Source organism: Corvus cornix, chromosome 2 (assembly GCF_000738735.6).
Source record: "Corvus cornix cornix isolate S_Up_H32 chromosome 2, ASM73873v5, whole genome shotgun sequence".
Classification (NCBI taxonomy): domain Eukaryota; kingdom Metazoa; phylum Chordata; class Aves; order Passeriformes; family Corvidae; genus Corvus; species Corvus cornix.
Genome location: NC_046333.1, coordinates 25393821 through 25420548, shown reverse-complemented (window position 1 = coordinate 25420548; position 26728 = coordinate 25393821). Strand labels below are relative to the sequence as shown.

Below are 26728 nucleotides of genomic sequence, written 5' to 3'. Positions count from 1 at the left end.
TAACCCTCTATTTTCAAATGAGAACTTGGCCTACAAAGAAATCAACCTGCAAAAGGTCAAGTCAACTCAAAATCCATATTCTAAACACATTTGAAGTTAATTTTTTCAAATGAAATTTCCTTTTTCAAATAAGGAAAGGAGCAGCAGCAACAAGGAAAGGGAAAGGTACATGAGCAAAACACAAAGGCCAGCAACGTGCACTGGAAAAATTAGCTACTCCAAACAATGAAAACCTAGAGTGGTCCACTTAAAATTCTACAAAATACAGTTTTACTAAACAAAATTAGAGAGCTTTAAATTTAAAAAAAAAAAAAAATCTATTTTCACTAATTAGGATGGGGGGCAAAGTCAAACTCTCTCTTAATCCTTTAAATTCAAAAGCAGTAGAATTACTGGAATCAAAGTTCTTTTCGTATCAGTTGATGGTACCGTACTTTCTCTATTTACTAGCTGAATATATATTTTACCGTTTTCCTATGCTTGTTGTGATTTTGCACACAAATTATCTGTATTTTGCAGAGCCTCACTAATACAGACTAGCTACCAATACAGACTGAGATGACTCTACAGTACCAAAAAAAAAAGAAATCTTGTATCTTTCCTATAAGCAACATCCATGCACATAGTAGTACTATGCTAGTAGTGCCCTACCCACTTTTATATGAGCAGATGGGTAGGTGTATCCATATTTGGAAAAATGCAATTACTCATCTATACTGCTAACTGAATTAAATGTGTGATCACATAACATATGACCTGATTCAAGTTACAAAAAATAGTTCTCTGGAAACTAGTTTAGCATGAAATTGTAGGAAGCAAGAGACTGTGTCTGCTTATTTTGTCAACCATGGGGTTTGGTTGAGAAATTTTTTTTTAATCCAGTCATTTTACCAGTAGAGAAATAAATACCTCGTACTTTTGGAAGAATTTCCATTTTGAAAATATGCATGTGCTACTTTAGAACAGCTGTGTTACCCTATACACAAGAAAATAGAGTAATACAAATCCACCAGCAGCAAGTGAAGATGATTTGTCCAACAAGTGAATACAGCTCAATCAGTTTATCCAAAACACAAATTTTTCCTGCTATTATAATGGAAAAGGCAATTAGTCTACCATTCAAAGAGAAATCACCAAGTATGGAACACATATCCAGTGTCTTTGCTTCCCCTCAGAACCCACAGCCAAATAACATCACCTAAAAACAGCAAAGTCAGTACTGCAGTTCAAATCTCACAGCAGTGCACTGTTGCTGCTTCAGACGAGCAAAGCTGACTTCACTTGTTTCTCTTCAGCTGCTTACAAGAAGTTTCTCCCTAAGTAGCTCAGACACCTAGATTAAAAAATCACCACTAAATACATGGGCTTTCCAATCATGCTAGAACTGCTTCGTAATAATTTTCTACATACCCAAATAACTGGGTAATTCACATAACATTACAGAAGACATATATATGAGACATAAAACAAAAAGAGCAAAAAGACCTGCAGGCTGAAATACTCAAGTCACATACAAAGTTCCTACTGTCTGAACATCATTACAGCTGGATATAAGCCCAGAATTAAGCCTTTAAATCATCCAGATGAAGAATACAGGTGCTGTAAGAAGCTGTTGCCTTCATGAAACTGTAATAGTCTATCAAGTCTAAGGCCACTGTATCATTATCAAACAAGACAGCAAAAACGTTCAACATTTTGGTTGCAGTACTACAAAGTCAAGCAAAAAGTTATTATGACATAGTTTTGAATGGTTAAAAAAAAAAGTATAAACCCCTTTCTACTTCCCCACTGCCATTGCAATACACATTATTATCAACAGCTGTATGGAAGGAAAAAACCACTGGCTTTCATTTCTCCACAACAGGTAAACATTATGAACAACTGATTTTATCTTCACACTTTAGGTTTCTTTTGTTTTCTAAGAAAGTGGCATTTTTGCAATGAATGTCCCATTAGGACAGACCCTTCTTTCTACTTATAGAAACCTCTCCTTTTCACTCGGCCATTCCAATCCCCCTCCTGTAAACCTGATAGTCTGCATTTATTTGTCTGTAAGCAGTTAAAAACTGAATGCAAATTACAATTCAACTGTAGGGAGGAAGAAAGGCAGGGAGTCACAAAGCTAACTCCTAGAAACAGACCTGTAGGCTCAAGAAAGACTTATCACAGAGAGAATATCAAAATCAGGAGATTTAAACTCTTATGCTTCAAATCACAGGTCCACTACCAACAGAAAAAAACCCACTCCTACAAAACTCTACTACAGCCCAATCAGTCAGTGCATAAGACAGAACCCTGAACAGGGCTGTCAATCTGACTATTCCTAAACACTGAGTTATTCCTAATTGCAAACCTCACATACGTAATTCTATGCATCATTACTAGCTTTCTTATCCCAGGATAAAAGCCACTACAGAAAATAATCTGATTCCTAGGGCATTTAAATCAAACTGTGCACATAATAATTCCTGCTATGCTATTATTCAAATAATTTTGAAAGTATATTTTAACCACTTATAACAGACTCTCACAGAAGAACAGCATGATGTTTTCAGAGCAATTACAGTGTTTTCCTCTTGAAACACCCTACTGCTTACAAAATTATTCCATACAACCACACCTCTAGACAATCACTATTTTTATCCCAAGGCACTTCGGCTTTATCTCTCTGCACAAAGTAGGACACAGCTTTGTTACTTTCCTCTTTAAACAGCATTTGATGCACACCCAGGAGAGCGGACTCTACCAAGAGCCAGTGACACACAGAACAGCTTCATCATGTTCCCTGGATACACTACAGCACATCCCAAAGGGTGATCAACACAAAGTGCTTATCAAAAACACCAGAGAATAGTTCTCAGGCAACCCACCAGCTAATGCCTTGTACACAAAATTCTTGCCAGTGGAACAGCACATTGCTAGATACAGTTGAAATTAAAGTCCGACATGAACTTAGGCAGGTCTATAAACAATGAGGCAATAGTAAGATTCCAATACAGAAAATAAAAATCTTCAGTTATAAACACATACTAAGCAAATACATTTAAATTTCCAGTGTACTTTTCCATAGGTTAAAATATTCTGAAGAGCTTTAATTCCACAACACAGTTTGCGCCTGATTAGAAAGATACAGCCCACACTTCATATAAAATGCAAAATGTCACACAGTGCTGACCTTTACACCCTGCACTCCCACTAACACTGAAAAAAAATTATCTGCAAGCACACATTAACTATATACACGTGCACAACTTTACTAGGAAAAGAGACTATGCTTTTTAATAGGTTATGTAAAGCACAAGACAATGTATCAAAACTTGACACTGACTCAATTTTCTAGGATAATAGAAAGCCCAAGTCCTTCTATACACCTTTAAAAAGAAAACATTTGCAAACACAAATTGCCTGCCAGCTTGTTTTCTCTTTAGATTAGCACAAGTTAAACCAAACCCAAATATATTCAATATGCATCCTATTTTACCCGGGAACAGGATACATAGAAATCTATCACAGAACGTCTGTACTTTGTAAGCAAAGATTTAAAAATCAAAATTGGTCCTTCAGAAAATCTGTCCTCCAAGGAGCATCTTCCTTCAGTCACTCTCATCTGAAAATGTTCTCGTGCCTATTTAAAGGCCTTTTTCCAGCCAGGTGGTCTCCCACGGAGAAAAACTAGCCGCAGAAGTGTTAAACACCCGCGCCTCCCTTTCTGCCTCCCTTTCTACCCCCCAGGGAAATAGAGACAGGGCAGGAAGATCTTTGTACTTGTCCCTCTCCCCTTCCCCCCCACCCCCAAGCCTTCTGGCAGCAAAACAGCAAGAGGGAGGAATTGCTGCTGGATGCAAACCTCTACGGCCTCTCCTGTCTTCCTGCCCCAGCCATTACCCCCCTCCTCCACACACCATGCCCCCTCCCCATCCCACCTTCGCCCCGGGCCCAGACTCACCGGATAACGGGGCTGTAGGGGCTTCCGCGACCGGCGCCAGCTGCTGTAGGGGCTAGGCGACACATCCCCGCCGCGCTCGTACGAGCTGTGCCGGCTGTAGCTGGGGGATCGGCGGCGGCTGTACGGGCTGAGTGGCGAGCGGGCACCCACCGGGCTGAGCGACTTGCGGCTGCGCTGGCTCTGCGAGGAGCGGTGCAGAGGAGGGCTGTCATCCCGGCCGGGGCTGGGCGACGAGCGCTGCCGCCGGTACGCCTTGGGCTCGGGTTTGTCGTCCCGGTAAGCTTTCGGAGGGTCCTTATAAGCCGACGGCGGCTCTTTGGCCGCTTTAGTCCGGCTCCGGTGCGATTTGCTCTCCCGGTCTTTTCTGCCGCTGCTGGGCGAGGCGAGGGAGCCCTTCCTACGGCCGTCGCTGCCACCGCCGCTGCTGCTACCGCTCTTGAGTCCCTCCCGGTCTTGGCTCCCAGTGTGGTTGTGGCGGCTGCGGGATTTGGAGGACGAGGAGGGCTCGGATGCCCCGCGGCCCGGTGCCGCCGCCCCCTCCTGCTGCGCCTTTTCCTCTCCCCGCCGGCGATGCTCTCGGTGCCGCTCCTTGGAGCGCCCGCTGCTGCTGCGGTGCTCCCGACGGGACCGGCCCGCTTCGCTCCGCCTCGCCCCGCTGCCGCTGGGTCCCACCGCCCGAGGAGGAGCCCGGGCTGCCTCCCCCGCTGCCCCCGCCGGCCGCGCCGCCGCCCAACAGTCCCTCGGACTGGGAGCTCACGTCGTCGTACTCCTCCACCAGCGTGCTCAACCCGCCGCTGCCGCGCCGCTTCTCCGCCTCCTGCGTGCCCCCGCCGCCGCCGCCGCGGCCCCGCCGCCGCTTGTGCCGGGAGCCTGAGCGCCGCTTGCCTCGCGGTCGCTTCCGCTCCCCGCCGTCCCCGCAACAGGAGGAGGCGCCGGTGGCCGCCAGGAAGAGCAGGGACTGTGGCGGCAGCGGCGGCTGCAGCAGCGGGGGCTGCAGGAGCGGTGGCTGCAGCAGCGGGAACAGCAGCGGGTGCGGGGCCGGCGGCGGCGGGGGCGGCTGCGGCTGGGCCGCGAAGCGCTTCCGTCTCCGGTGGTGCAGCCGCTTCTTGTCGGCCGCCGCTTCCACCGCCGCGCTGCCGCCGCCGCCGCTGCCCCAGCCCCGGCTGCCCCCGCTCCCGCCGGCCGCCGCGTCCGAGGTGCTCGGCATCGAGCTCGCTCACGGCGAGGGCGCGGCCCAGGGAACCCGCCACCACCGCCGCGCTCAGGGCGCCATGGGGACCCGGCGGCGCCGTGCAAACGCACCGGGACGGACACCCGCGGGCCGCGCCGGGTCCTCGCTCGCTCCCGCACCGCCCGCCCGCCTCACATGGGGCCGCACCGATACATACGGGGTCGGGCTGGGGCCGGGGCTGGGCGCGCTGCCCGATGCGGCGGCGGCGGCGGAGCGGCACCGGCAGCGTCCTGCAGGCCGGCGCGGCCTCTCCCGCAACACGGAAGTGTCTCCCGCCGGCGGCGGCTCCTCCTCACTTCATTCTGGGCCGCGGCCACCGCCGCGCAGGGACACAGACACCGGGAACGGGCCTCCTCCACCTCTTTCTTCAGCCACTCCCGGCAGGGCGGCTGGGTCAGGCCAGGCCGGGCCGCCCCCGGGCGAGGTGTCCGGAACCCTGCGCGGCTCCGATCCCTGTTCTCCTGCCCGGCGGGGGCCGCACGTGTCGGGGCCGCTCCCGCGCCACCGGTACCCCGGGAGTGCTCTCGCGGCCTCAGCGCCGCCGCGCGCGGGTGACACACGCACTGGGGGGGACACGGACGCGGCCCGGCGGCGCGCGGCGCATGCGCGACGCCGGAAGCGGGGGGGGAGGGAGGACGCGCCCCGCCAACCGGGCTCGGCGCCGCCGCCTTCGCCCGCATGCCCGAGAGCCGCCCTGCTCTCGCGGGACTTCACCCCTCCCTGCCTCCCCCCGTCTGCGGCGGCTCTCGCGGTAACTGCGCTTCTCGCGGTAACTGCGCCGCAGGCCCCGCGGCCGGCGGGAGGGGGCGGTTCTGGGCGAGGGCAGCAAAGACGGCGAGAGGCGAGAGGCGGGGAACGTGAACGAGGCCCGAGCTAGAGGTGCTTGGCTCGCCGGCCGCTCTCCTTGTCTCTCGCCCAGCGCTCTCTGGAGGCAACGGGCAGAAACCGAGGTACAGGAAGTTCCACGTGAATACGCGGAAGAACTTTTTTACTGTGTGGGTGACCGAGCAGCAAAATAGGCTGCCCAGAGAGGGTGTGGAGTGTCCCTCACTGGAGATGCTCCGGAACTATCTGGATGCAATCCTGTGCAATGTGCTCTAGGATGACCCCGCTTGAGCAGGGAGGTTGGACCAGATGACCCACTGCGGTCCCTGCGCACCTCACCCATTCTGGGAGCTGGAGCAATGCGGGCGCCGCGTCAGGCTCTGGGAAGTGGTGTAGGAAGCCCGCCGGTCCTCAGGTGGTTTTCCCTGTTTTTATTGTACGTAGGCCGTGGTTACTGACTGGGGGGCCTGAGAGAAAACCGCTTCAGTTAAAACACGTGAGTTACTCTGAAACAGTGAAGTGAAGCCACTTCACTGCTTCATGAAAAGTTTTTTTTGGTTTTTTTTTTTCTGTCTTACACTACTGAAACTAAGTACGACTTAGGATATTTTACGTTTCCTTCCAAACTTACTGATTTCTGATTTCATACTCTAATGAAAGACTCAAACTCTTTTTTTCCTTTTTCTGCCTACTCTGTCCTTTTGCCTTTTCATGGTTTTATTGAATTTCATGACTGGAGCTGCAACTGCTGACAGTGCCTCATCTCGGCTTCTTGGGCTGAGTATCTTCCATTAGGTACATCTGCTATACCATCTTGAATGTTGTGAGGGCTTTAAAAACAGGATCTATTGTCTTTCCGTAGGGATTTGATAGTTTTCTGGCCACCTTGCTATCTAATTGTTGTTAGCTAGCTTATCTAGTGGTTACATTATTTTGTAAAACACAATGCGAAAATAAAAAACCAAGGACCCCACCTGTTTTTCACTGTTGTATTTCAGCTTTTTGAATTACTCTAATTGTTTTCTCTCCTTTTCTAAACCCAAGCAAAAATATTCCTCCTGTCCAGGTCCTGTGTGTCATCTGCTATCCAGCAAATCTCCTTTCACAAGTGTGTTCCAGTACTTCACCCAACTCACATTTCTTCTAAACATTGTCATCAAAGCATTCATTACGTATTTCTCTAGTTGTACACACACACAGAGGCATGTGCACTTTCCTTCAGGCTTCCTCTTATGGTGTGAGTTTCTTGGAGAACAACCAAGTCACTATTTTTGTATTCTCTAACAATGTGCCATAGGATGGTGAAGGAAGAAGCCTGATGTGCTGGCCCACCTGCCATTTCAGGAGCGAAGGTCCCTGTCCAAGAAGGATTACTCTAACCTAGGCAGTGATTGCATTCATACTTTGTGAAATTGTGGGTTTTTATCAGCATGCTGTGCCTTATGGAAATATTGTGCATCTCCCTGCTATTCTGAATAGCTTTTCTTTCCATGGTGGTCTGGAGGCTGCTCTTGGCTTTGCTGACATCCTTTGTGGCTTACCTTGTATGTGAATATTCAGCAACTATGAAGAGGTTCTCCACGGTTGTGGCAGCACACTCAGCAAAGCCAGTGCACCATCAGGCGTCTCGCACATTGGAAAAAAAATAGAAACAAAACCCAGAAAGACAACAACTCTACATCACAGAGGCAGTTGTAGAGACCATGTTTAATTATACAGGGCAGATCTGGACAAAGCAACACAGACTGCAACTTCTAATTTACTCCCAAGCATTACCTGGCATTTCTGGAGGAGGGATATGTTATTTGAAAGAGTTGCGTCGTTAGCAGTGGAGTGCTGGTGTTTCTGCATCTGGAGCGAGCCTCATGACTTGTCAAAGAAGCTTAACTAGAAGCTAAGCTGCTAATGACAGCAAGTTTACTCTGGAAATGAGCTGCACCAGGTTGTAGGGGGATATGCCAATACCAATCATGTCAGCTGACAGGTGATGGCAGCATAGGATTTGACAGTGGAAACCTATCCATAGATTCCTGACATAACAAAGCAGACCTGAAACAGATTCCTTACAGAGAATAAAATCCTTCAGAAGCATTGAAGACATTGATGGCATGGTGCCAACTCTTGGATTCACAAAAAGCCAGAAAATTCAAGATGCATTACAGCTTGTTTCCACAAGGCTTAGTCTGGAAGAGCAAATAGCAGGGAGAGGAGTACCAGATTCGGTTTTGGCAGTGGCACCTGCTGTGGTGTGAGAACCATTACTCTGTAAAGATGGTTGTTCCACAACAAGCTGAAACCTTGTGCTATAGGAATGTTGGTTGCAGGTGTCACATATCTTGCAAGGTATTACTGTATGGTCAGCACATGAAAACAGTAGTAAACACAGAAAAACACACCTAGAAAGTTGCAGCCAAAATGCTATCATTTCCAAAAGTATTTTCATGCCAGCTCTAGAAACTGAGCCCTTGGAAAAGCACTTCCCTACCAACCATCCCATTGAGGAAACTTGGACTTACATAATTTAATTTTATTTGAGAAAAAAAAACCCTCAACTCATATTCTGTTTTTTATTCAAATATTTTGTTGTATCTGCACATTAGGCACATTAAGTCTGTTCTGAGCAACTGGTCATGGGTAAGGAGGAGGCTGTGCTACGTGTCGTGGGCAACGTTACCACTTCTTTTTTTGTTAAGGCTTTTGTACTTTCTTCCCTTTTTTTAACGTTTCTGTGTCCTGTCTTTGCCACCATGTGTAAAAAGACCTTAGCAACAACCTTCTGGTGCAGAACAAACTGTCAATCTACCAAGATAAAAAGAGATAGGTAAAGTCTTCCATAGTTTGAGGATCTTTATTTTTCAGCAGAATTCCTCAGGGCTTGTTTGTTGACTTGGTAGGCATTTTTCCTTAAGGATGGTTTTGGTTGGTTGGGGTTCCTTTTTTTTGGGGAGTGGGGGGGGGGGGAGGTGTCTGGTTTTCTCTTTCTCCTCAGCAGTAACATGTACCTAGAGTTCTTTGAAGTTTTGTTTTCAATCTTCCAGCATCAACCTGTTTTTTCTCCTAAAAGAACAACTTTCCCCAAGCACACAGAAGAATTCAAATTTCTAGCTTGCTTGGGTTTTTTTTTTTTTTGCTGTTGTTTGGTTGGTTTTTTAAATAAACATGGAAGTCTTAGAAGACATTTTTACTCTCTGATGTACTGTAGGTTTTCACATATCTTCTAACCATTTTACAAAAAATAGTCTGATGTCTACATATACTGTCTTGTGTAGTCTGCTGTAATTTTTGTTACTACCTCTGTTCCTTTGCTGCAATTGTATTTGTATCTTGCCCTAAGATTGTTTATCGACTAGAGTGCAATAATTCATGTTTCCCAAGGCCCTGTGGAAAAACTGACTGGATTAACTATATTCATGTTTGTTTTTCTCAACAAGAAGAATGTTGCAATGATCTGGGAACTCAGCTATTGGAAAAAACAGAGAAGGATAAAGACCTGTGTATTGGCTGATCAGGACACAAGTGGACTTATACAACCCATACACTTGAAGAGCTGAGAAAGATTAATGCTGTCTTTAAGTCACTGTTAGGTCACTGTTCTGATCATTCTTATTCAGAGAAAAATGAATTCACAACAGGAGCAGAAAAGGCTATGAAGGTCATCAGTGAACTGAAATCTCAGTTTCAGAGGAGACTGGCAGAGTGTGATTTGTCTAGCGTGACAAAGGCAGGAAATCACAGTGTTCTGTAAATTTAGTTTGAGGGTAGGAAAGGTGTCCCTGCCCATGGTGGAGGTGCTGGAACTACATGATCTTTAAGGTCCCTTCCAAGCCAGGCCATTCTGTGATTCTATGAAAGGAGATGAACACCTAGAAGGAAGGAATATTTGCCCTAAGAGACAGAGTTAGTGCAGGCAGTTACAAACAAACAGTCAAAGCACAGCTTTATGGCTTTTAAGCCCAATCTGAAACAGATTTATTGCCCATTGATGAGAGACAGTTGCCACTCACCCCAGCTCCTTTGGGAAGGCTATTTATGCTTCCCAAAGCCATCAGGCTAGAATTTAACTGGTTGAATTGCTTAGCAATTTCATCCATTACTCAAGCAGTTTTAGCCACGGATGGAAAGGTATATGCTGCCCTTCACAAACTCAGAGCACAGAGGACTTTCCAGATTTTTAACTACCAAGTTCACAAATATTCAGAACAATCATCTTGTTTCTCAACTCAGTATGCATTTCTTCTGCTGACCGAGCCCTGCTTAAATGTACCAAGACCTTTAATCACACAAGCATGCTGGAACCACCTGAGGGAGCAGCTTCATGTGAGGGCCTGCTTTGGATTTGCCACCAAATGCCTTGTCCCTAGAAAAAGGTATGCGACTTGTTTGAAGCCACAGTAGCTCCCTACACAAATGCTCTGGCAAACCGTTTTGAGGAAAAGTTTCCCTAGAGGTCAGCATACCAAAGAAGAAACCAGAAACTAAATTCACACTGCTTCTGCTGCAAGAAATCTGTCATCCCCCAGCTGCCCTCACAGACATTACTTCCGAGCTGCTGTTCTTGGGGCAGTTTTTAATTTTAAAAGTAAACTAAAATCATTCATGCCATTGCCCACTCAAACTTTGGGGTGAAAGCTAACATTTTTATCAACTTGATACTGCCTGGGAAGATGATACAATAACCCTAGACCTCAAGTAGAGAATTCTGTCTCAGAAATTGTGGGGGTTAACTTCTCAGAAGTGTCAAACAGAGCAGACAGCCTGTATGAGGTACAACAGACTGTCTCACTGCTTTATCTCTGCTTTTCCAGTAAGTGCATGAAACAGTGTAATGTTTCACATGAGCAAGAGCCATTAAAGAAAACAAACAACAAAACAACACCCCTTCCCTTCCCTTCCCTCCCTTTCATTTTCTCTTCCTCTTTGCTTTTCTCTTCCTCTTTCCCTACCACTGCACACTGGGGAAATCTCTGAAGACAATTCTTCCCAGCCCTGCACTAGCAGAAGGCACTGAATATCCAGAAACATCTCCCAGCCTAGGCACTGGCTCTGTCACCTTGTGGGAAGGAGGTGTGTACTGTCTGAGGGGGGCCAGAGCTGTGGATCATCTCAAGATGATGCACACAACACAGTGTGATGTGTTTTTTTTAAACTCATCAGTGTTCAGCTAAGGTTTTCACAGGATGGCAAAACACCACATCGATGACACTAGCAAGGCTCAAAGATCAAGCCTTCAGTTGGGTGAAGGATGTGCTTCTCATCTAAATGGTTGCAAACCATTTGGAAGTGAGCAATACCTGTTCATTTCTCCATTAATATTCTTTTTTGCTCCTTGTGCTCACTTTTAGAAATGTCTGGTCTGTTTTCTATGGAAGAACATACTAAAACACAAGAGCCTGAGAACAGCAGTGCTCCCTCAGAGGGAAGGTCCATCTGGCCCAATAGTCTGTCTCCGAAGTGTCCAACCACCAGTGTCGGAAGAAGAGCACATGAGCACTGAAGCCTAGTCCTGCCAGGACGTGGGGGTGCTCACAGGCCTCAGTGGCTGGGACTGGCCTCTCCTGGGACCCCCACCCCCACCATCTCCTGCCAAGGGCCCAGGGGAGGTGTCCCAGCTCTGCCTGGGACCTTCAGTCCCTGCCTGAGCCCTGCTGTAGGTGTGCCCATCTCTGTTCCGTTCTCCTGGGTGGGCCTGGGACCTGCACTGCAGAGCTGCTCTCTGGGGTGGAGCCCTCAGACCTGGGTCGAACCTTGTCATGCAGCGCTCTGGGTTTAACTTGGCATAACTGCTCTGTTCTATTCTATTCCCTGCACTCACCATGAGCCAAATAATGATGAGACTGCTATTTGTGTTAAGTTCCAGGGAGTTGTTGATTCAAAACCACATTTAAGAACACATGATACACAGGTGTCTTGGGGTGACTTTATGATGTGTATCCCCAATCGCTGCTCTATGCCCAGAAATTAATTTTGTGCCTTTCTGTGCCTTTAAACTGAGCCTGAGAGGGGGGAGAGGAAAAAAAAAGCGAGCAGACTTTTCAAGCGGTTGCTCAAGGACACACATACACACTCCTCTGCGTTCTTCTAACAGCAGCAAGAGCGGAGGAAGCAGCTTGCTTGCTTTTCAGCCAGCTTTCGGCCCTTTTCCTCCGGAGAGAGACGGAGAGTTGAACTTTGTTTTTCCTGGGACTTTGGTTTTTTCCCTTCCTCTTTTTCGGACTGTTTCAACATCAGAACACATCAGGAGGGTTCTCCACCGAGGCCCGGAGGTGGGCCCACCATGACCCAGCTCCAAGGAGGGGGAGAGAGACTACGGAAGGACTCTGAAATTTTCCCAGGTTTCTCTCCACAGCGAGAGGTTTTATTATTTAGAATTATTATCCTTTTCCTGTGTGTTTGTTAAATAAATAGTTTTTATCTCTTTCACTTTCCTTCAAAGAAAATTTCTTTTTTTCCCGAACCTGGTGGGGGAGGGCTGGTTGTAACCTGCCTTCTATAAGAGGATATTTTCCTCCAAATTTCTCCAAACCGGCACAACAGTTTACAACTGGAAATAGGATATTATTTTAATGTTTGTTTTTCTGAATCAGTTTCAGAACTGATGCTCACAACCACTACCACAATGTGCATGTGTAGCCAGGAGCAGGCTGATGTGTTCTTCAGTTTAGCTTGAAAAATCCTTTGTAGTCTGGAAAAGGCAAGTGACAGAGCTACGGAATGCAGCAGCAGGAATACAGGCCCAGCAGGTCCTGTTTCCTGGAGGGTGAGAGCATGAAGAATGAGAATCAGAAGCAACAACACAAAAGGTGTGTACTACCATGGCTATGTTCCAAAGTGTAACACATATCAATTACAAACACACTTTTTGCCTTCCAAGATTTGCTTCATTGCTGTGCTCCCAGGCCAGGGATGCATGAAAAGCACTCTCATGTCTGTCCTGTGCTTGTGTTGCAGGCAGGAGAACAGAAAAAGGCAGCTCTGGATGGATGCAAGAACCCCACAGGAAATGGAGCCAAGGGAAGAGCAGAGCTCAGGCCCGCTCCAAACTTGCAGTGGGCAAGAGAGCCAGAGAGAGCCAGGGCATGACTGGCGCCTTGGAGGTGTGAGGGCAGCAGGCAAGAACGGAGCTGCAGGGGCCCAGAGGAGCCCTGACAAGGGGCTGTGCCCAGTGCTATGGAGGACAAGAAGCAACCCCCAGGCCACCCTTGGGGCCCACCCTGGGAGTCTGGAAAGCTTCCTGCCCAGTGCAGGGCATGAAAGGCTAGCTTCATGGGGCATGAGCAGCAGGCAGCAACCCAGCCAGAAGGGCCTGAAGGAGCTGTGAACAGGGGTCATGCTCAGTGCTGCAGAGGAAGGCAAAACTCCCCAGGAAGTGCCAATCTGCCCTGGGGAAAAATTCCTTCCTGACCCCAGTGCTACTGATTGGCCATCCTGAGCATGGGCTCTGTAATTAACGGACCCAGTGGAAACACAAATCTCCTTAGAGAACCACATCCCATCCTGCTTGCTAACCAGAGACACCTGGACAGGACAACCCAGGGTCAGCCAGGCCAACTGCCAGTGGTACAATAGATAGAGTCTCCAAGGATGCTCAGGTAAGTCCCTGATCCAAAGAGAGAGATGATTGGTTGGGTTTTTTTAACCTTTCCCTCTCATAATAAACCAGAACTCTTCTAGGGATCCTTAAAAGATCCTGCCCTTAAAAATAAAAATGGCCTGGGCCCAGGGAGGGGCCAGGGGACAGTTTGGTGCTGCCCTCAGCAGTGAAGGGGGTCAATGCAGGGAAAGAACCAAGAAAAAGGTCAGACCAACACACACATCTACCTTCCCCCAACACAGAACCATGGATACTGGCCTCATTCATCCAGGCAGCAGGAACTTGGCTTGTAGAAGTTTCACTTCGCACTGAACAGGAACGAAATTCCTGCTCAGCTGGCACTGATCGAGGTTATGTATTTTTAGGGTTCAAGAAGGTAGGGAGGATCCTGTGTTGTGCCTAGGGCTTTTTCCCTAGAAGATACTCCTGAGAAGATGGTAAAGATGAGGCAGGAAAACTCTTCTAAAAATCCCCTTCTTTCCCAGGCTGGTTTTAAGCTGTAACTCACTTGATCACTTCCCACTAGTTTTAGTAAAACATCCTAAGGAGGCAGAAAATGCCCAGCTGCAAGGCTGGCTGGAGTGACCCTGAAAGCTGCAGGTGAAGCAGTTTGGGAAGCACAGCAAGAAGAACAGACAGACCTGCCCTTGCTTGGGTGGCACTACCACAAGGGGGAGAGATTAAAACTCAATGACAGTATAGATTTTCTCTACATTTTTGACTGGTTTGCCCAAAATTGTGCTTGATGCTTATTTTTCAGTTACCTGCCCATTTTCAACTTCATTTTTGAATGGGATGAGAGCAACAGAGGGTTTTAATGGTCACTGAGCTAATGACCACACCATTGTGCCCATCAACCACAATCCAGTGGGCTGTAGGGAGGAAAAAAAATCTGAATTTAAAAACAACCGTGCAAGAAGTTTGTGGAGACTGGCATGAAATGTCAGGTTGTGCTTGCCTCTGCCAGTGGTGTAGACAAGCAGTACTGTGTATAGAGAGTATGGGCTGTCATCTCACAAGATTTAAAAAGGCCAACCCATGTGCCCGATGTACACAGCACCCTCCCGTCACAAAAATGTAAAACTAACAGATAACGTGTTTCTAAAGAAGAAGTGCTTGGACTAATGACTTGAAATTATTATAAAAGCCAGAGGCATGAAGAAATGATGGCACAGCATGGCCCATGCACCCCATTTTTTCTCCCGATGCCGTGTACCTGCAGGGGAGAAAGGCCTGCTATGGCAGGTTTGGAAGGCAGTCAAGGCTGTCTGCACAGAACAGCGGACTGTGACATCAGCAGTCCAAAGACTCCATGGATGGCAACCTCGGTGAGCAATGCACTGTGACCTCACATCCCTCACTGCTTATGTTTGGGCATGGGCAGAGCCTGGCCCCGACTCACTCGCGCCTGGACCTCTGGCAAGCGTGCCTGGGAGGACTGGACTCCTGCAAGGTTGTTGGGAGCTGCTGTCAGCAATTCTCAGTTCTCATTTGCGAGACATTGCCTGTTTCCTCAACCCTACCTGGTTCAGGAAGCCAAGTACTGTGGGTGGTGCTTGCAGCAGCACAGGTGAGCAGTGCAGGAAATGTGCCCATGGGGCGGCCCTGGGGTGGGCGATGGCGTTTGGGGAGCTGTGAGTGTGTCCTTCTTGAGGGGCCTAGGCATTTCTTCTACCCGCCCATCTCCCTGGGACAGCAAGTGACCATTTTGCAGCGTGTCACGCCAGCAAGAGGGAGCAGCTGCTGTCCCCAGCTCTGCTGCAACACGCAAACATGGCCACGGAGACAGAGTGGAACTGCCCCATCTGCCGTGACACTCAAGGTGAAATCGCTTCTGTAACACCCTGTGTCCATATGTTCTGCCTGGGCTGCATTGTGCGGTGGGCCAAGAGGAAACCATCGTGCCCCCTGTGCAGGCAGGCTATCAACAGCATCATCTACTCTGTTCGGTCAGAGGAAGACTTTCTGGAGATAGTTCTTCCAAGCCCCTCGGATTCATCAGCTGCTGGCCACCAGGATGAGCAGGGGGCTGCGGAGCTGATGCCCAGGACTTACGTAGCTGGCTTCCCACCTGAGGTCTGGGCAGGCTTTTTCCAGGACTGCTCAGAAATCCTCGAGCCCCTGCTGCCCTGGCTGAACCAGGAAATATCGGAGCTGTTCAGAGCCAGCTGGTGGGAGGTGGCTCTGGCCCAGAGCGCCATCGTAGCAAATTTATGCCGCTATGGGCTGAGTGAGGAGGCCTTGGTCTGGGAGCTGCACCCCTTGCTGCAGGAGGAGACGGTGGCATTTGTGCGCCGGCTCATCGACATTGCCGCTGACCGGTGCAGTGATGTGATCCTGCGGCAGATGAACCTCCTGAACTCCCATGCTGATGAGGAGGAGGAGGAGGAGGGAGAAGAAGAGGGTCGCACAGCCATCCCTGGTCCCTCTGCCTCCCGCCAGGGGACTCCCACCCCCATCCTGCTGGCCTCCTCCTGCAGCCCTGCAGTCTCCAACGTGGAAGCGGACAGCGGCACGTTGGAAGCCACTCTCCACGGGGGGCCCGTCCGCTCTCCATCCGCGCCTGACCCTGCAGAGCGGGAGCAGCCCCAGGAGGAGCCGGTGGGGCAGCAGCAGTAGCAGGCCCCTCTGCCCAGGGCTGCAGCCGCAGCCCTTCCTCTCCTGGCCGGGACAGGGACTGCTTGCCCGAGGGGCCCCGGCGCCCTGCAAAGAGGAGGGCTTCTGGCCCTCACGACTCTCCCCAGCCCCCAAAGCGGCCGTCCCGCCGGCGGTGGCACAAGCCAAGAACCCTTGTTCGTAGAAGAAGGAAATAAATTGTTGGTTTTTTGACACAGTCTCTGAGGGTTACTTTCTCCCCCTTCTCCTGGTGTCTTTTTCCTCTCCCCTCACGCCCCACTGTGGGTGGTAACTGCCTTGTTTTGGGCTTTTGGCATGGCCATGGGCCTCTGGAGTCGCAAGGCCATATCCGCGCCATCTTCTCCTCCAACAAATCCCGCTGCAGCTGAGGGCAGAGGGGGCAGCAGGGACCGCTGGTTTATCAGAGGAACGATGGCCTCAGCCTGCACCCAGTTCTCCTCTCTGTCCACCGACCGTCACTTTCTGCTCTGCTTTCTCGACGTTAGCCAGCGCACCCTCGCTCCCTGAAGGGCTGCCAGGGAGGCACAGAAAATGAGCAGGACATCTGAGCCAGAGACAAGACTTGGAGTAACAGGATTTGGGGAAAGGGAAGGGAAGGGAAGGGAAGGGAAGGGAAGGGAAGGGAAGGGAAGGGAAGGGAAGGGAAGGGAAGGGAAGGGAAGGGAAGGGAAGGGAAGGGAAGGGAAGGGAAGGGAAGGGAAGGGAAGGGAAGGGAAGGGAAGGGAAGGGAAGGGAAGATGGGGGGGTGAACAGGGCTGATGGTGATGCAAAGATCTAGAACATCTGAAGGTGCCCAAGGCTCTCAGCCCTTATCTGCTGAAGAGCACTGGCAAGACCACAGGGATCCCTTCAGGAGGAGCATTGCAGAGCTTTCTGCTCTCATGCTCTGCAGAGATGGGGCAGCAGCTGTAAAATACAGGGTGCAGAGATGCCACAAGAGATTCCAGTGCTTTGGAGCACCCAGTGGTGTCCTGCCAGACATGGGAAGGAATGTTGTGTGCAAGGTCTGTTAGGCTGGGGGCCTGTAGCTACTCTCACAAGCCCCTGAGATGCCTCTATGTTGAGTCAGAATATGGACATCTCCAGGATGGTTTACCAGCCTATGAGACAAGGAAGTGAAAGGTCTCACTCAAGTGCTCAGGGAATAGCTGGTCACCAGCACTGAGGTCAGGAAGGAATTTCTCCTGGGACAGATTGGTAATGGGACCCAGGGTTATTTTACCTCCCTCTGCTGCACTGAGCCTGACCACTGCTTAGGGCTTCTTCAGTCTCTTTTGGCTGGGTTGCTGCCTGCTGCTCATGCCCCATGAAGATGGCCCCTCACACCCTGCAGCTTGGGGGAGAATCGCTTTTTTTTTCCCCCCATGGTGGACTATCAAGTGTCCTCAGGTGTTTTTTTACCTTCCTCTACAGCACTGAGCATGACCTGTTGTCAGGGCTCCTTTGGGCCATTTTGGCCAGATACTGCTGCTCATGCTCCACAAGGTGGCCCTTGTGGCCCACATCTGGAGGGAAGAGGCTTCCCAGACTTCCTGGGTGGGCCCCAAAAGTGGCGGTACCAGTCTACCTTGCCCATCTTTCCCAACTCTCAACACTGTCCTAAATCAGTCCAGCTCAATAGCAAGGGATGGCCAGGGATGGTGCTGTGCAGGGTTTAGAAAGAACTCTGTGGCAGCTCCCCAGGGCCCCCCCCAGCAAGTTCTGTCACTTGGCACCAGGGCACTCTTCTGTGCACATGTTGGGGTCTCCAAGGGCATTATTCCCCACGGGGATGAGACACCAGAGCAAGCTCATCACCAATGCCAGCACTAGCTGTCTCTTCTGGGCCATGAACAATTCCTTGTAGACTGTGTTTCCCAGAGAAAGGGGAACCAAGTCATGCCTATTCCCACCTTTGTGGGTTTATCAGTGCTTTTTGACTCTACCATTGTAGGTTCCTGGCTGAACCTCTGTGACTCCTGGGCTCCCACATCTGATGTCTACTGAAACAAAAGGGTCTTTTCTCTGTGTTTTAAATTTTCTGTCTTTTAATTTCTATGTGTTGCTTCTGGTGCTCCACTGGTCTTCTTTGGGAAACTTTTGGAAGGCCACCACATGAAGAAATTGAACACCAGTACACACTGAGAGATTGCCTCTGATGACATTTCTTCCCAGCACTGGACTAGCAGAAGGCACTAAATACCCAAAACCATCTCCCAGCCTAGGCATTGGCTGTGTCACCTTGTGGGAAGAAGACATGTACCTTCTGAGGGGAAGAAGAGCTGTGGATCATCTCAAGATAACGGAACCATCTGCACTAATTTGCAAAAAGTGTTTTTTGAAATTTTGCTGGGTTTATCCAGTTTCGCTGGGTTTCCACAGGACAACAAACCCCCACACCTCTGATATTATCAAGGCTCAAAGATCAAGCCTTCAGTCTGGTGCAGGCTGTGCTCCTCAACTACACACTATCTAGCAGCTACCTCCTCAAGCCAGCTCTGACACTCACAGGAGTTATAACCCACAGCAAAGTGTTATCTATAGACACAGTACGTTATTTTTAACCCCTGTTTTGACACTTCCCTGGTCTATTTCAGTAGGCATTTTGGCAGTTATCAGATAAAACAGAAGGATTATTGTTCTAGACTCATTCTTTAGAGATGACTAATATTTAACACATTAGTCTGGCAGCATTTTAGCTAATAGGTCTGCTTTGTTGCACTAAAAAAACCCCAACCCTATCTCATAAGTTTTCCTTCATAAAAGAAGCAAAAACGCAAAACTAACTCTTACAGAAACACCAAGCATGCTGAGCTCAGTTGAAAGTAAACCTCAACTCACTACTTTCAGGACCTCATCCAGTGTTTAAAATACAGCATTTAAACTGCTGATTATCATCATGCCTTCACTCTTAGCAAGGACATCCATGAAGCACAAGCTCAATCTTACCAGATCCTCTCCTTCATGCCTAGGATACTGACAAACAGTAATCTGTCACAGCACCAATCAAGAACAAAAGGGTGGAAAATGGACAACCCATAAGAAGCACAGAGAGAAGAGTAACACTACGCTACCTCAAAATCCCAGATCCTCCTTCAGACTTGCCATGGAAAAAAGAGTGCAAGACTGCTGTCACAACTGTGGTCATGGCTGCAGTGGTCTGTGGATGAGGCTTCTTCCTACCTGCCTCCAACCTCCTTTTACTCTATGCTCACAGCACAAGTACGGGAGGCAACATTAACCAGATCAGTGGCTAACACTCTGTAACCATTTATTGCCTACTCCCTTCCAGAGAGGAATGAGAGTGTGGTCTGTGAAGAGGACAGCAGAGGAGCGGAGCAAATGTAGGTCCAACACTGCTGCAGGTGGTATCTCACCTGTTACTCAGATAGCAAAAAAATACCTGAAAATTAGTACTAATACTGCCAGGAAGAGGAAACAAAGAGAAAGCATGTATCTGGCTTGCAGTTTGGAACTGTCAGCCTCGTGGGCCTCACTGGCTGTTTGTCCCACCTTGCTTTTGGCACCAGGAGCATGCCAGTGCTTTGTGCCTCTCCCTGGTACGCAGAGTTTTAGTTCCTGATCCTCATCTTACCTCCCAAAGCATTGTAAAGACCCACTGAGCTTTCCTCTGAGATGGACACTTCTTGATTTCTCCCTTTGCCCACTCTGTGCTTCCACAGCTGCCCATGGATGATGGCCACTTGCCCTCAGGTGGTGCAGATACCAGCTTCCCTAGCTCTCCCTTGCTCTTCTGCCATAAATATGGCCAAATCAAATAGGAATGGACTAGGAACAAAATGTAATTGCTTCCAAGCTCATTAAGTGTGAATCAATATGTATTTTTAAATCAACATTCTGCACAGCATGTGTCTTAGTTTAAGATAAATTATGGGGTGGAGCCTGAGAAATGAGCTCCCTCCCTTTTAGTTTTAACCACTAGCCTTTCACCAATAAGGAGAAGTGAATGCAAGAAGGTATAAGTGAAAAAATAACAGTTTACTAAAAAATACAATAGCCACAACCAAGATAAGAGTAGTAAGCACAAGGTACAAAGGTACTGAATCCTGTGGACTCCCCAGGAACAAAGAAAACAAGATGGTGGAGAAGCCCCATCCCAATATGGAAGCCTCCAAAGAAGACCACGTGGCCCAGGGGACAAAGACAGGATGGTGGAGACGCCCCACTTGGCTCAGCCTTCCCCCTGCAGTGTCAGTTCCCTGGAACTGGCACTGCCTGGGGCAGCTCCCAACCTGCGGTGTCAATTCCTCTGCTTCTCTTTGGCTGGCTGGACCCAGTTGCTTTGGGCACTGCAGTTCTGAGTTGCTGCTGCTTTGTGGGGAAAGAAAACCGACTCGCTGGGCACCGAAACCCACAGCCCTGGCCCCAACAGCTCCAGCTCAGCGCTGTGGCTGCACATTGAAACAGTTTTTGGATTGAAAAAACGCAGTTTCTTGGAGACCTGTGCTCAACAACTTCCTTGGCATCTCAGCAAGAAACAAGAAAGACGACTCTGTGTGCATGTTCCCTGTCTCTTAAAGGGATCCTCTGAACCTCCTTCCTCCACAGGAACCTACCCCTCCAGGGTAAAACACTCCAGGTCCACTTCTGGCCCCCAGGTCTTAAAGGGACATTAACACAAACTGCATGGATTGATGTAGAGGAAAAATGGAATACAATACACATTTTTTGGGTTGCCCAGGTAAAAAAAATACCTTAGCACACACAAACCAAATTATATCCGAAACAGATTGTACCAGTTAAACAGATGGTTAGATCTACTCAGGGTCTTTCGAAAATGAGAAGAGCCTTGGCATATGTCCAATCCCAGGCAGATCTCAAGCGGTATGCATTTTAGCATTTCTTTGACAATGAAGCTTCAACCAAAATATTCCAGTCTGGTCAATGTATTTAGATCAGAGATTAACTTATGCTCCAGTAATAGCAACACTGGCACATTTCCTACCACTCAATTTTAGTAACAAGCTGAAGTTACCACAAAAATATACAAGGAGAAGTTTCTTTCATGATTCAGTTCTTAAAAACATACCAATTTATTTAAATCAGTTAAAGCCAAAAATTGGTAGGAGTGAATCTGGATAGAAATATTTTATGTATGTGACTGACTGTGCATCCACATGGCTGCCAACATGTCTAACAGCAATAAGAAAGTTTAGAAATTAAGGCGAGTTATTAGTTTTTCCTCTTCAATTCTCAGTTATCATAGGCTCAGTCTTACCTTCTGATCCAGTTCTGACACAGCTAAATGTATTGTATGCACTTATGTGATATTGGCCATTGCTCTGCTGCTCCACAGTTTGCATTGAACTATGATCAAGTAGAAGACACCTCTCCTCTAAAGACCTCATTGCACTGTTCAACATCCTCACGAGGGAAAGCAGGGGAGGTACTGGTTCTTCTCTCATGATCAGTGACAGGACCCAAGCAAATGGCATGAAGTTGTGTCAGGGAGGCAGAGGTTGGACATTAGAAAAAGATTCTTCACCCAGAAGAATCTGCCCAGGTGGCTGGGCACTGGAACAGGCTCCCCAGGGAAGTGGTCACAGCACCAAGCCCAGCAGAGTTCAAGAAGTATTTGGACAATGCTCTCAGGCACATGGTGTGACTTGGGATGTCCTGTGCAGGGCCAGGAGTTGGAGTCGATGATCCTTGTGGGTCCTGTCCAACTCAGGATATTCTGATTCCGTAGTTTCATAGAGGCACTGCGAACCTTTGGTGTCCCAAAATGGAGCCCAGGATTTTCAGCAAGCCCATTTCACATATAAATAGATAAAATATTTGGCTCCTACCTATTAATATAGTGAGCATAAGTCTCAGATATGGAGTGTATTTTACTGCATCATGGTTGCCACTGGAATTGCCAGGAGGGTCATTATGCATGCTACTGTGATGTTAACAAGGTCTCTATGCATGGGAAAAGACTTCCTGCATACTGGGAATGTCATGCTGTTGCGGAATAGTCAGAGAACTGCTAGACACCACTAGTGTTAAGCTACTGTATATTCACCAGGAGGCTACCAAATACACCACAGATTTTTTAGCCAACATTGTTGAAAGTCAACTGAGTTTTTAAAGCTATGAAAAGCTGCAGAATAAAATTAAGTTAGCATAAAAATTCAACAGAAATTCAACATTGGTTCATACATGACAGAAGACTCAACTTTATAGCTTTTTACAAATTAAGGTATCTCTCTCTGGTCAGCAGTTTTACCATACATTGCATTTCACAAAAGGGAGCAACACTACTGCCAGCATTAGGCTAACCTGGAGGGAACTACCATGGAAGGCTTTGATCTTGCCAGTGAAGAGAGTATCTCCAGCTTCTTGAAGAAACAGGGGATAAAAAGTGCCCTCAGGCACAGAAGCATTCTGAGCAGCTAGACCTAGGAATTTCAGATACTCAAGTATGCTAAACAAAACACTCCTCTATGATTCAAATGTAACATGCACTTTGGATGACTCAAGATATACCCAAATCCTATAATACATGATGCAAGCTATATTCCCTGCAGATTGAGGAAGCACACTTAGGTTCTCCTTGAGTGTGCCAGCAGAAAATTACTTAGAATGTATTTTTATTTTATTAAAACTTATGTAGCTTGTCCTTTCTTTGGTTTGGGGTTTTGTTTGTTTGGAGTTTTTAGTTGTTGCTCATTTGTTTGTTTTTTAAATCTCACTTTCCATTGTTATGGAAAAGTAATTCTGGAACAAGCTTACCTCAGTTTATTGCTTGTTTTGAGGTAGTCTTGTAGCAACTAAGCACATTACCAGTGGATAAAAAGTAGCACATACATAATCTCAGCTTTTACAAAGTGGCTTTTTATCAGACTAATTGGGTTTAATGTACAATTTTCTTCATGCACACAAACCAGCCTTCTAGAGTACTTAGGTTTAACTGCTAGACAATTGGCATCAGCAATGTTTATGAATAATGTTGTTATCAATTAACACTGCACAAGTATTTTAGAAAAATGGAAGTTTATTCATCTTTCAATGGCTCAAATAGCAAATAAAAGGACAGGATAAGGCATCAGCCAAGACAAGTTTTGTGTGTCCAGTGGCTTCATAACACCTCGGTTCCCAGTATGCAGGTTCCAAAGCAAAGTCACAATGTTAGTGGTTAGACTCCCTGGCTAAATAGACCCAAATGAGTACACAGTAAGATGAAGACTGGCTTATATTTGCCAGTTACATGAGTAACTTTTATTCTGCCCTTGGCAGTGTACTAAATGCACATACAAAATTCCTACTGATAAATATTTAACATGACAAATACAACTCCTAAGACTTGAGTCCCTAAAATGTCTGGTAGCATGAAAGTTAAGTATTTGTTACCTAGTTTGCTTGAGCACATTTTAAATTGTCAGTTATAGGCTTATACATGTATAAAAAGTGTAACACTTTGTGGAATTGATCTAGCCTGTCTCACCCCAGAGGAGTCCAAAACCCTCAAAACATTCTGGTATATTTTTAGTTAAGATGTAGCACACTAACCATGTGCTAGGTATTCTTGTTGTTCTGAAGCAACTGAGGCAGTATGCTTTGTTTGGGGATTTTGGATGTGCATGTTAAAGGTTTCTGTATTGCAAAGCACATTTGATTGTTTGATATCAACTTTAACTAGAAAAAGTAGCTACACTGTTCCCCATTTGAAAATCAACATAGACTAAACAATACAAAACCTGCAAAGAGCTTCAGCATAACACCATGTTCCCATAGCTAAGTATTAGGAACACAAAATAAATTAACCAGAATTTCCCGGACAACATCTTAAAACACATAAGCGCTACTAGATCAGCCCCACTCCACCCAATTCCAGGGAGTTAAAACCCAAGGAACATCTAGACAAAAATCTATGCGCAAAAGTTTCAAGGTACCAGCACGTTAAATTTTAAACAACCATTCCAGGCTTAGATGTGCCATAGGCTTATGACTTCAGTCTTATGTGTGTTCTGACCTTCTAGTTTCAAGATACCATATTCTCTACCAAGTTATACATGACAGAATATGCTCTGTATCATTCACAATACCAGAGTATGGCACACATTTAAAGAACAGACACTGCTAGCAGACAGCTAGTGAGTGAAATCATCCATGTAACTGCACTCCACAGAGAGGGCAGTCTCGCACTGATGCGCAGGGACAGTCTCCATGCAACAGAGTTGAAAATACACCCTTGATTAAGCAACCTACTATGTTTGGGTTTTAAAATTAAGGCATATTCAAATGTTTCAATGTAAAAGATTACATCGCTCTTCTAAGTTAATCAGGTAATGCAGAACCACATATAGTTTTCCTCAACATAGCTGTTCGCATATACATTATTCTTTTCTAATTTGCATAACTCCATGGCAAAACAGCTGCGTACTGCTTTGTTAGGTATTGTGTTCACAATTGTAATTTTCAAGGCAACAGAAGACAAGATGAATTGACAAATACCAGTGATAAAAAGTATGCTTTATAAGAATCCACAAAGTAATACTTTGCTCCTCTGTTCACTATTAAAGAAAAGACTACCTATGAAACACTACATTCAGAAGAAATGTGAGAAGGTAGGCAATTATGAAATGGACTCAACTTTGCTTCTCTTGAAGCCACATAATTTGTTTTCAGTGAATTTGACTTTCAGGGCAGCTCCAAATCATGCTTTTAGTGGTACATTACATTTTCCAACATGTTAGGGTAATTTCAGTCACTTCAGCCTTCAATGGCATGCTTATAAATTATGGTTTTTATTAGTATGGTCAGGGTAGGAAAGGAATCCAAGCTTTTGTTTATAAAATGCAACATCTTTCTCTGATCCTCTTAGCTAGGCTTTTTCTTTTCTTCTTCCCATTCTTTTCTTTGCTGTCTTCCATTTTTCTGGCTCTAATTTCTCTCATTAAATCAAAAAACACCTAAAAAAGATGTAAGAAGATAAATGCAAAAACAATCACAGACATGAGTTAATTTAAGCTATCACTGATACCCACTTCAGTTGTTTAGAATAGAATCAATTATATGCAACCAGTTTGAGCAAACAAATATTAATCCAACAAATCTGACACTGGTTTTGAAGGCCAAGTTGATATGATGCAATCCTGCTTGTTTCATGGCACCATAACATTCCCCTGTCTTCTGATATTTGCTTATGAATCCTGTCAGACAATTTTAAACAAGAATTGAAACAAGGGTCTCATCACCAGCAAAGATTTTCAGATGTTGTATGTACATACTACTGAGGAGACTTAAGGAAATCAGTTTACCTCTTGAGTACTTTAAGTGATGAACTGCAAAGGTTGAAAAAGTGCAACATCCAATTTTAGAAACATACTAATGGAGCAGTAGCAATACACTGAAATGTATGTATCGTATGCTGCATGATGCAAGTCTAAGCACAAAGTGACTAGGAAAAAAAAACAACCCAGCATTTCCTTTAAAGCCAAGTTCTCAATCATACAACTACATAAGCAATTTCTTATATCAGGTAATCTTGGCTGCAGCTGCCATATTACAATCTTAAAGTACACATGAAGTTCACTTTCATCAAATGGTTTAGTAGGAAACGAATGTGACAAAGTTGGAGATACACCACTGACTTACGTGAGACAATCCTACTGACAGACAGTTAAGGCTTTATGATTGGACTGCTTAAAGCTACTTTACTAATTTGAACAGCAGATTTTGACTTGACTTACAGAAGGTTACAGCAAATAATATAGATACATCTTTATAATTTTACTGTATGAAATCAGCTGAGCAATTCTGTAACTTCTCCCTCAGGAGAGAGTCTCTAGATACCCTACCACCCTGAGAACACCCAGTCTCTCAGAAGCTAAGCAGGATCACACGTGGTTAGTACTTGAATTTTGAATGGGAGACTCCCTGGGAATATCAGGTGCTTTAGGCTTCTTTTTTCAGCCCTGAGATGAGCTCAGCTGGTCAGAGCATGGTGCTGATAATGCCAAGGTCATGGGTTTGATCCCTATATGGGCCATTCACTTAAGAGTTGCACTCAATGATCCTTGTGGGTCCCTTCCAACTCAGAATATTCTGTGATTCTGTGATACTCTGAAATTTGAACTAAGCAATACCTCTATGTCAAGGGACTTGATCCATTTCTGTGAAACATGGACAGTGCAGGGGCTGAAAAGCTCCTCTGCAGAGCTCAGTAGGTTTTTATGACATTAATCTCATATTGACTGTATGAAAAGTATCAACCTTCATCACATGAAATCCAAAGAAAATCAATGGAACTAAACATTTCCATCAAGAAATGAACTTGCCTCTAGATTTTTAAATGTGTGCTAAGCTTCTTGTATTTAAATCTGTGCTAATGGCAAGATGCAACTGTCAACTTGCTTAAGTTATATCAGCTATAACTGATACGGTACAACAGTAGCTGTCTGGGATACATAACCTTCTGAGAAAACGTTTAGTGGGTCATTGCTGCCAAATTGAGTGGAGGCTAGCTGTGTTTTTCTCAAGTGAGTAAAATCACTATTCTGGAATTCAGAGA

At 46.6% G+C, this 26728-nt stretch overlaps 3 protein-coding genes across 11 annotated transcripts in view; 1 reads left to right on the top strand and 2 right to left on the bottom strand.

Annotated features, from left to right (window-relative positions):
• CDK13 (cyclin dependent kinase 13) overlaps positions 1–5265 on the bottom strand; it is a 50967-nt gene extending 45702 nt beyond the window's left edge. Inside the window, 3 exon segments of the mRNA XM_039571087.1 lie at positions 3947–3969; positions 3971–4582; positions 4584–5265. Of these exon segments, the coding sequence (XP_039427021.1) occupies positions 3947–3969; positions 3971–4582; positions 4584–5153 (1205 nt within the window). The 5' untranslated portion in view covers positions 5154–5265.
• A 640-nt stretch (positions 5266–5905) lies between these two features.
• LOC104689259 lies at positions 5906–16422 on the top strand. 5 transcript variants are annotated; one of them, XM_039549776.1, is made up of 5 exons: positions 5906–6127; positions 6447–6498; positions 12587–12802; positions 12951–13591; positions 14354–16422. In XM_039549776.1, exon 5 carries the CDS (start codon positions 15367–15369, stop codon positions 16210–16212), a length of 846 nt encoding a protein of 281 aa, XP_039405710.1. In that variant the 5' UTR covers positions 5906–6127; positions 6447–6498; positions 12587–12802; positions 12951–13591; positions 14354–15366; the 3' UTR covers positions 16213–16422. The 5 variants fall into 5 exon arrangements, 1 of the variants encoding a protein (XP_039405710.1); XR_005601521.1 differs by lacking the exons at positions 12587–12802; positions 12951–13591; positions 14354–16422 and adding an exon at positions 10227–11140; XR_005601523.1 differs by lacking the exons at positions 12587–12802; positions 12951–13591; positions 14354–16422 and adding an exon at positions 11345–12231 and having other exon boundaries at positions 5907–6127.
• A 6767-nt stretch (positions 16423–23189) lies between these two features.
• The window catches only part of RALA (RAS like proto-oncogene A), a 29746-nt gene continuing 26207 nt past the window's right edge, over positions 23190–26728 (bottom strand). For all 5 annotated transcript variants that reach the window (XM_039548776.1, XM_010398629.3, XM_010398626.4 and 2 more), the window contains exon 5: positions 23190–25127. In XM_039548776.1, coding sequence (XP_039404710.1) covers positions 25005–25127 — 123 coding nt within the window. In that variant the 3' untranslated portion in view covers positions 23190–25004. The remainder of the gene's footprint in view (positions 25128–26728) is intronic.

What these genes read in the sequence shown, in the direction of transcription:
- LOC104689259 (XM_039549776.1), top strand. Translation starts at nt 15,367, where the DNA reads ATGGCCACGGAGACAGAGTGGAACTGCCCCATCTGCCGTGACACTCAA.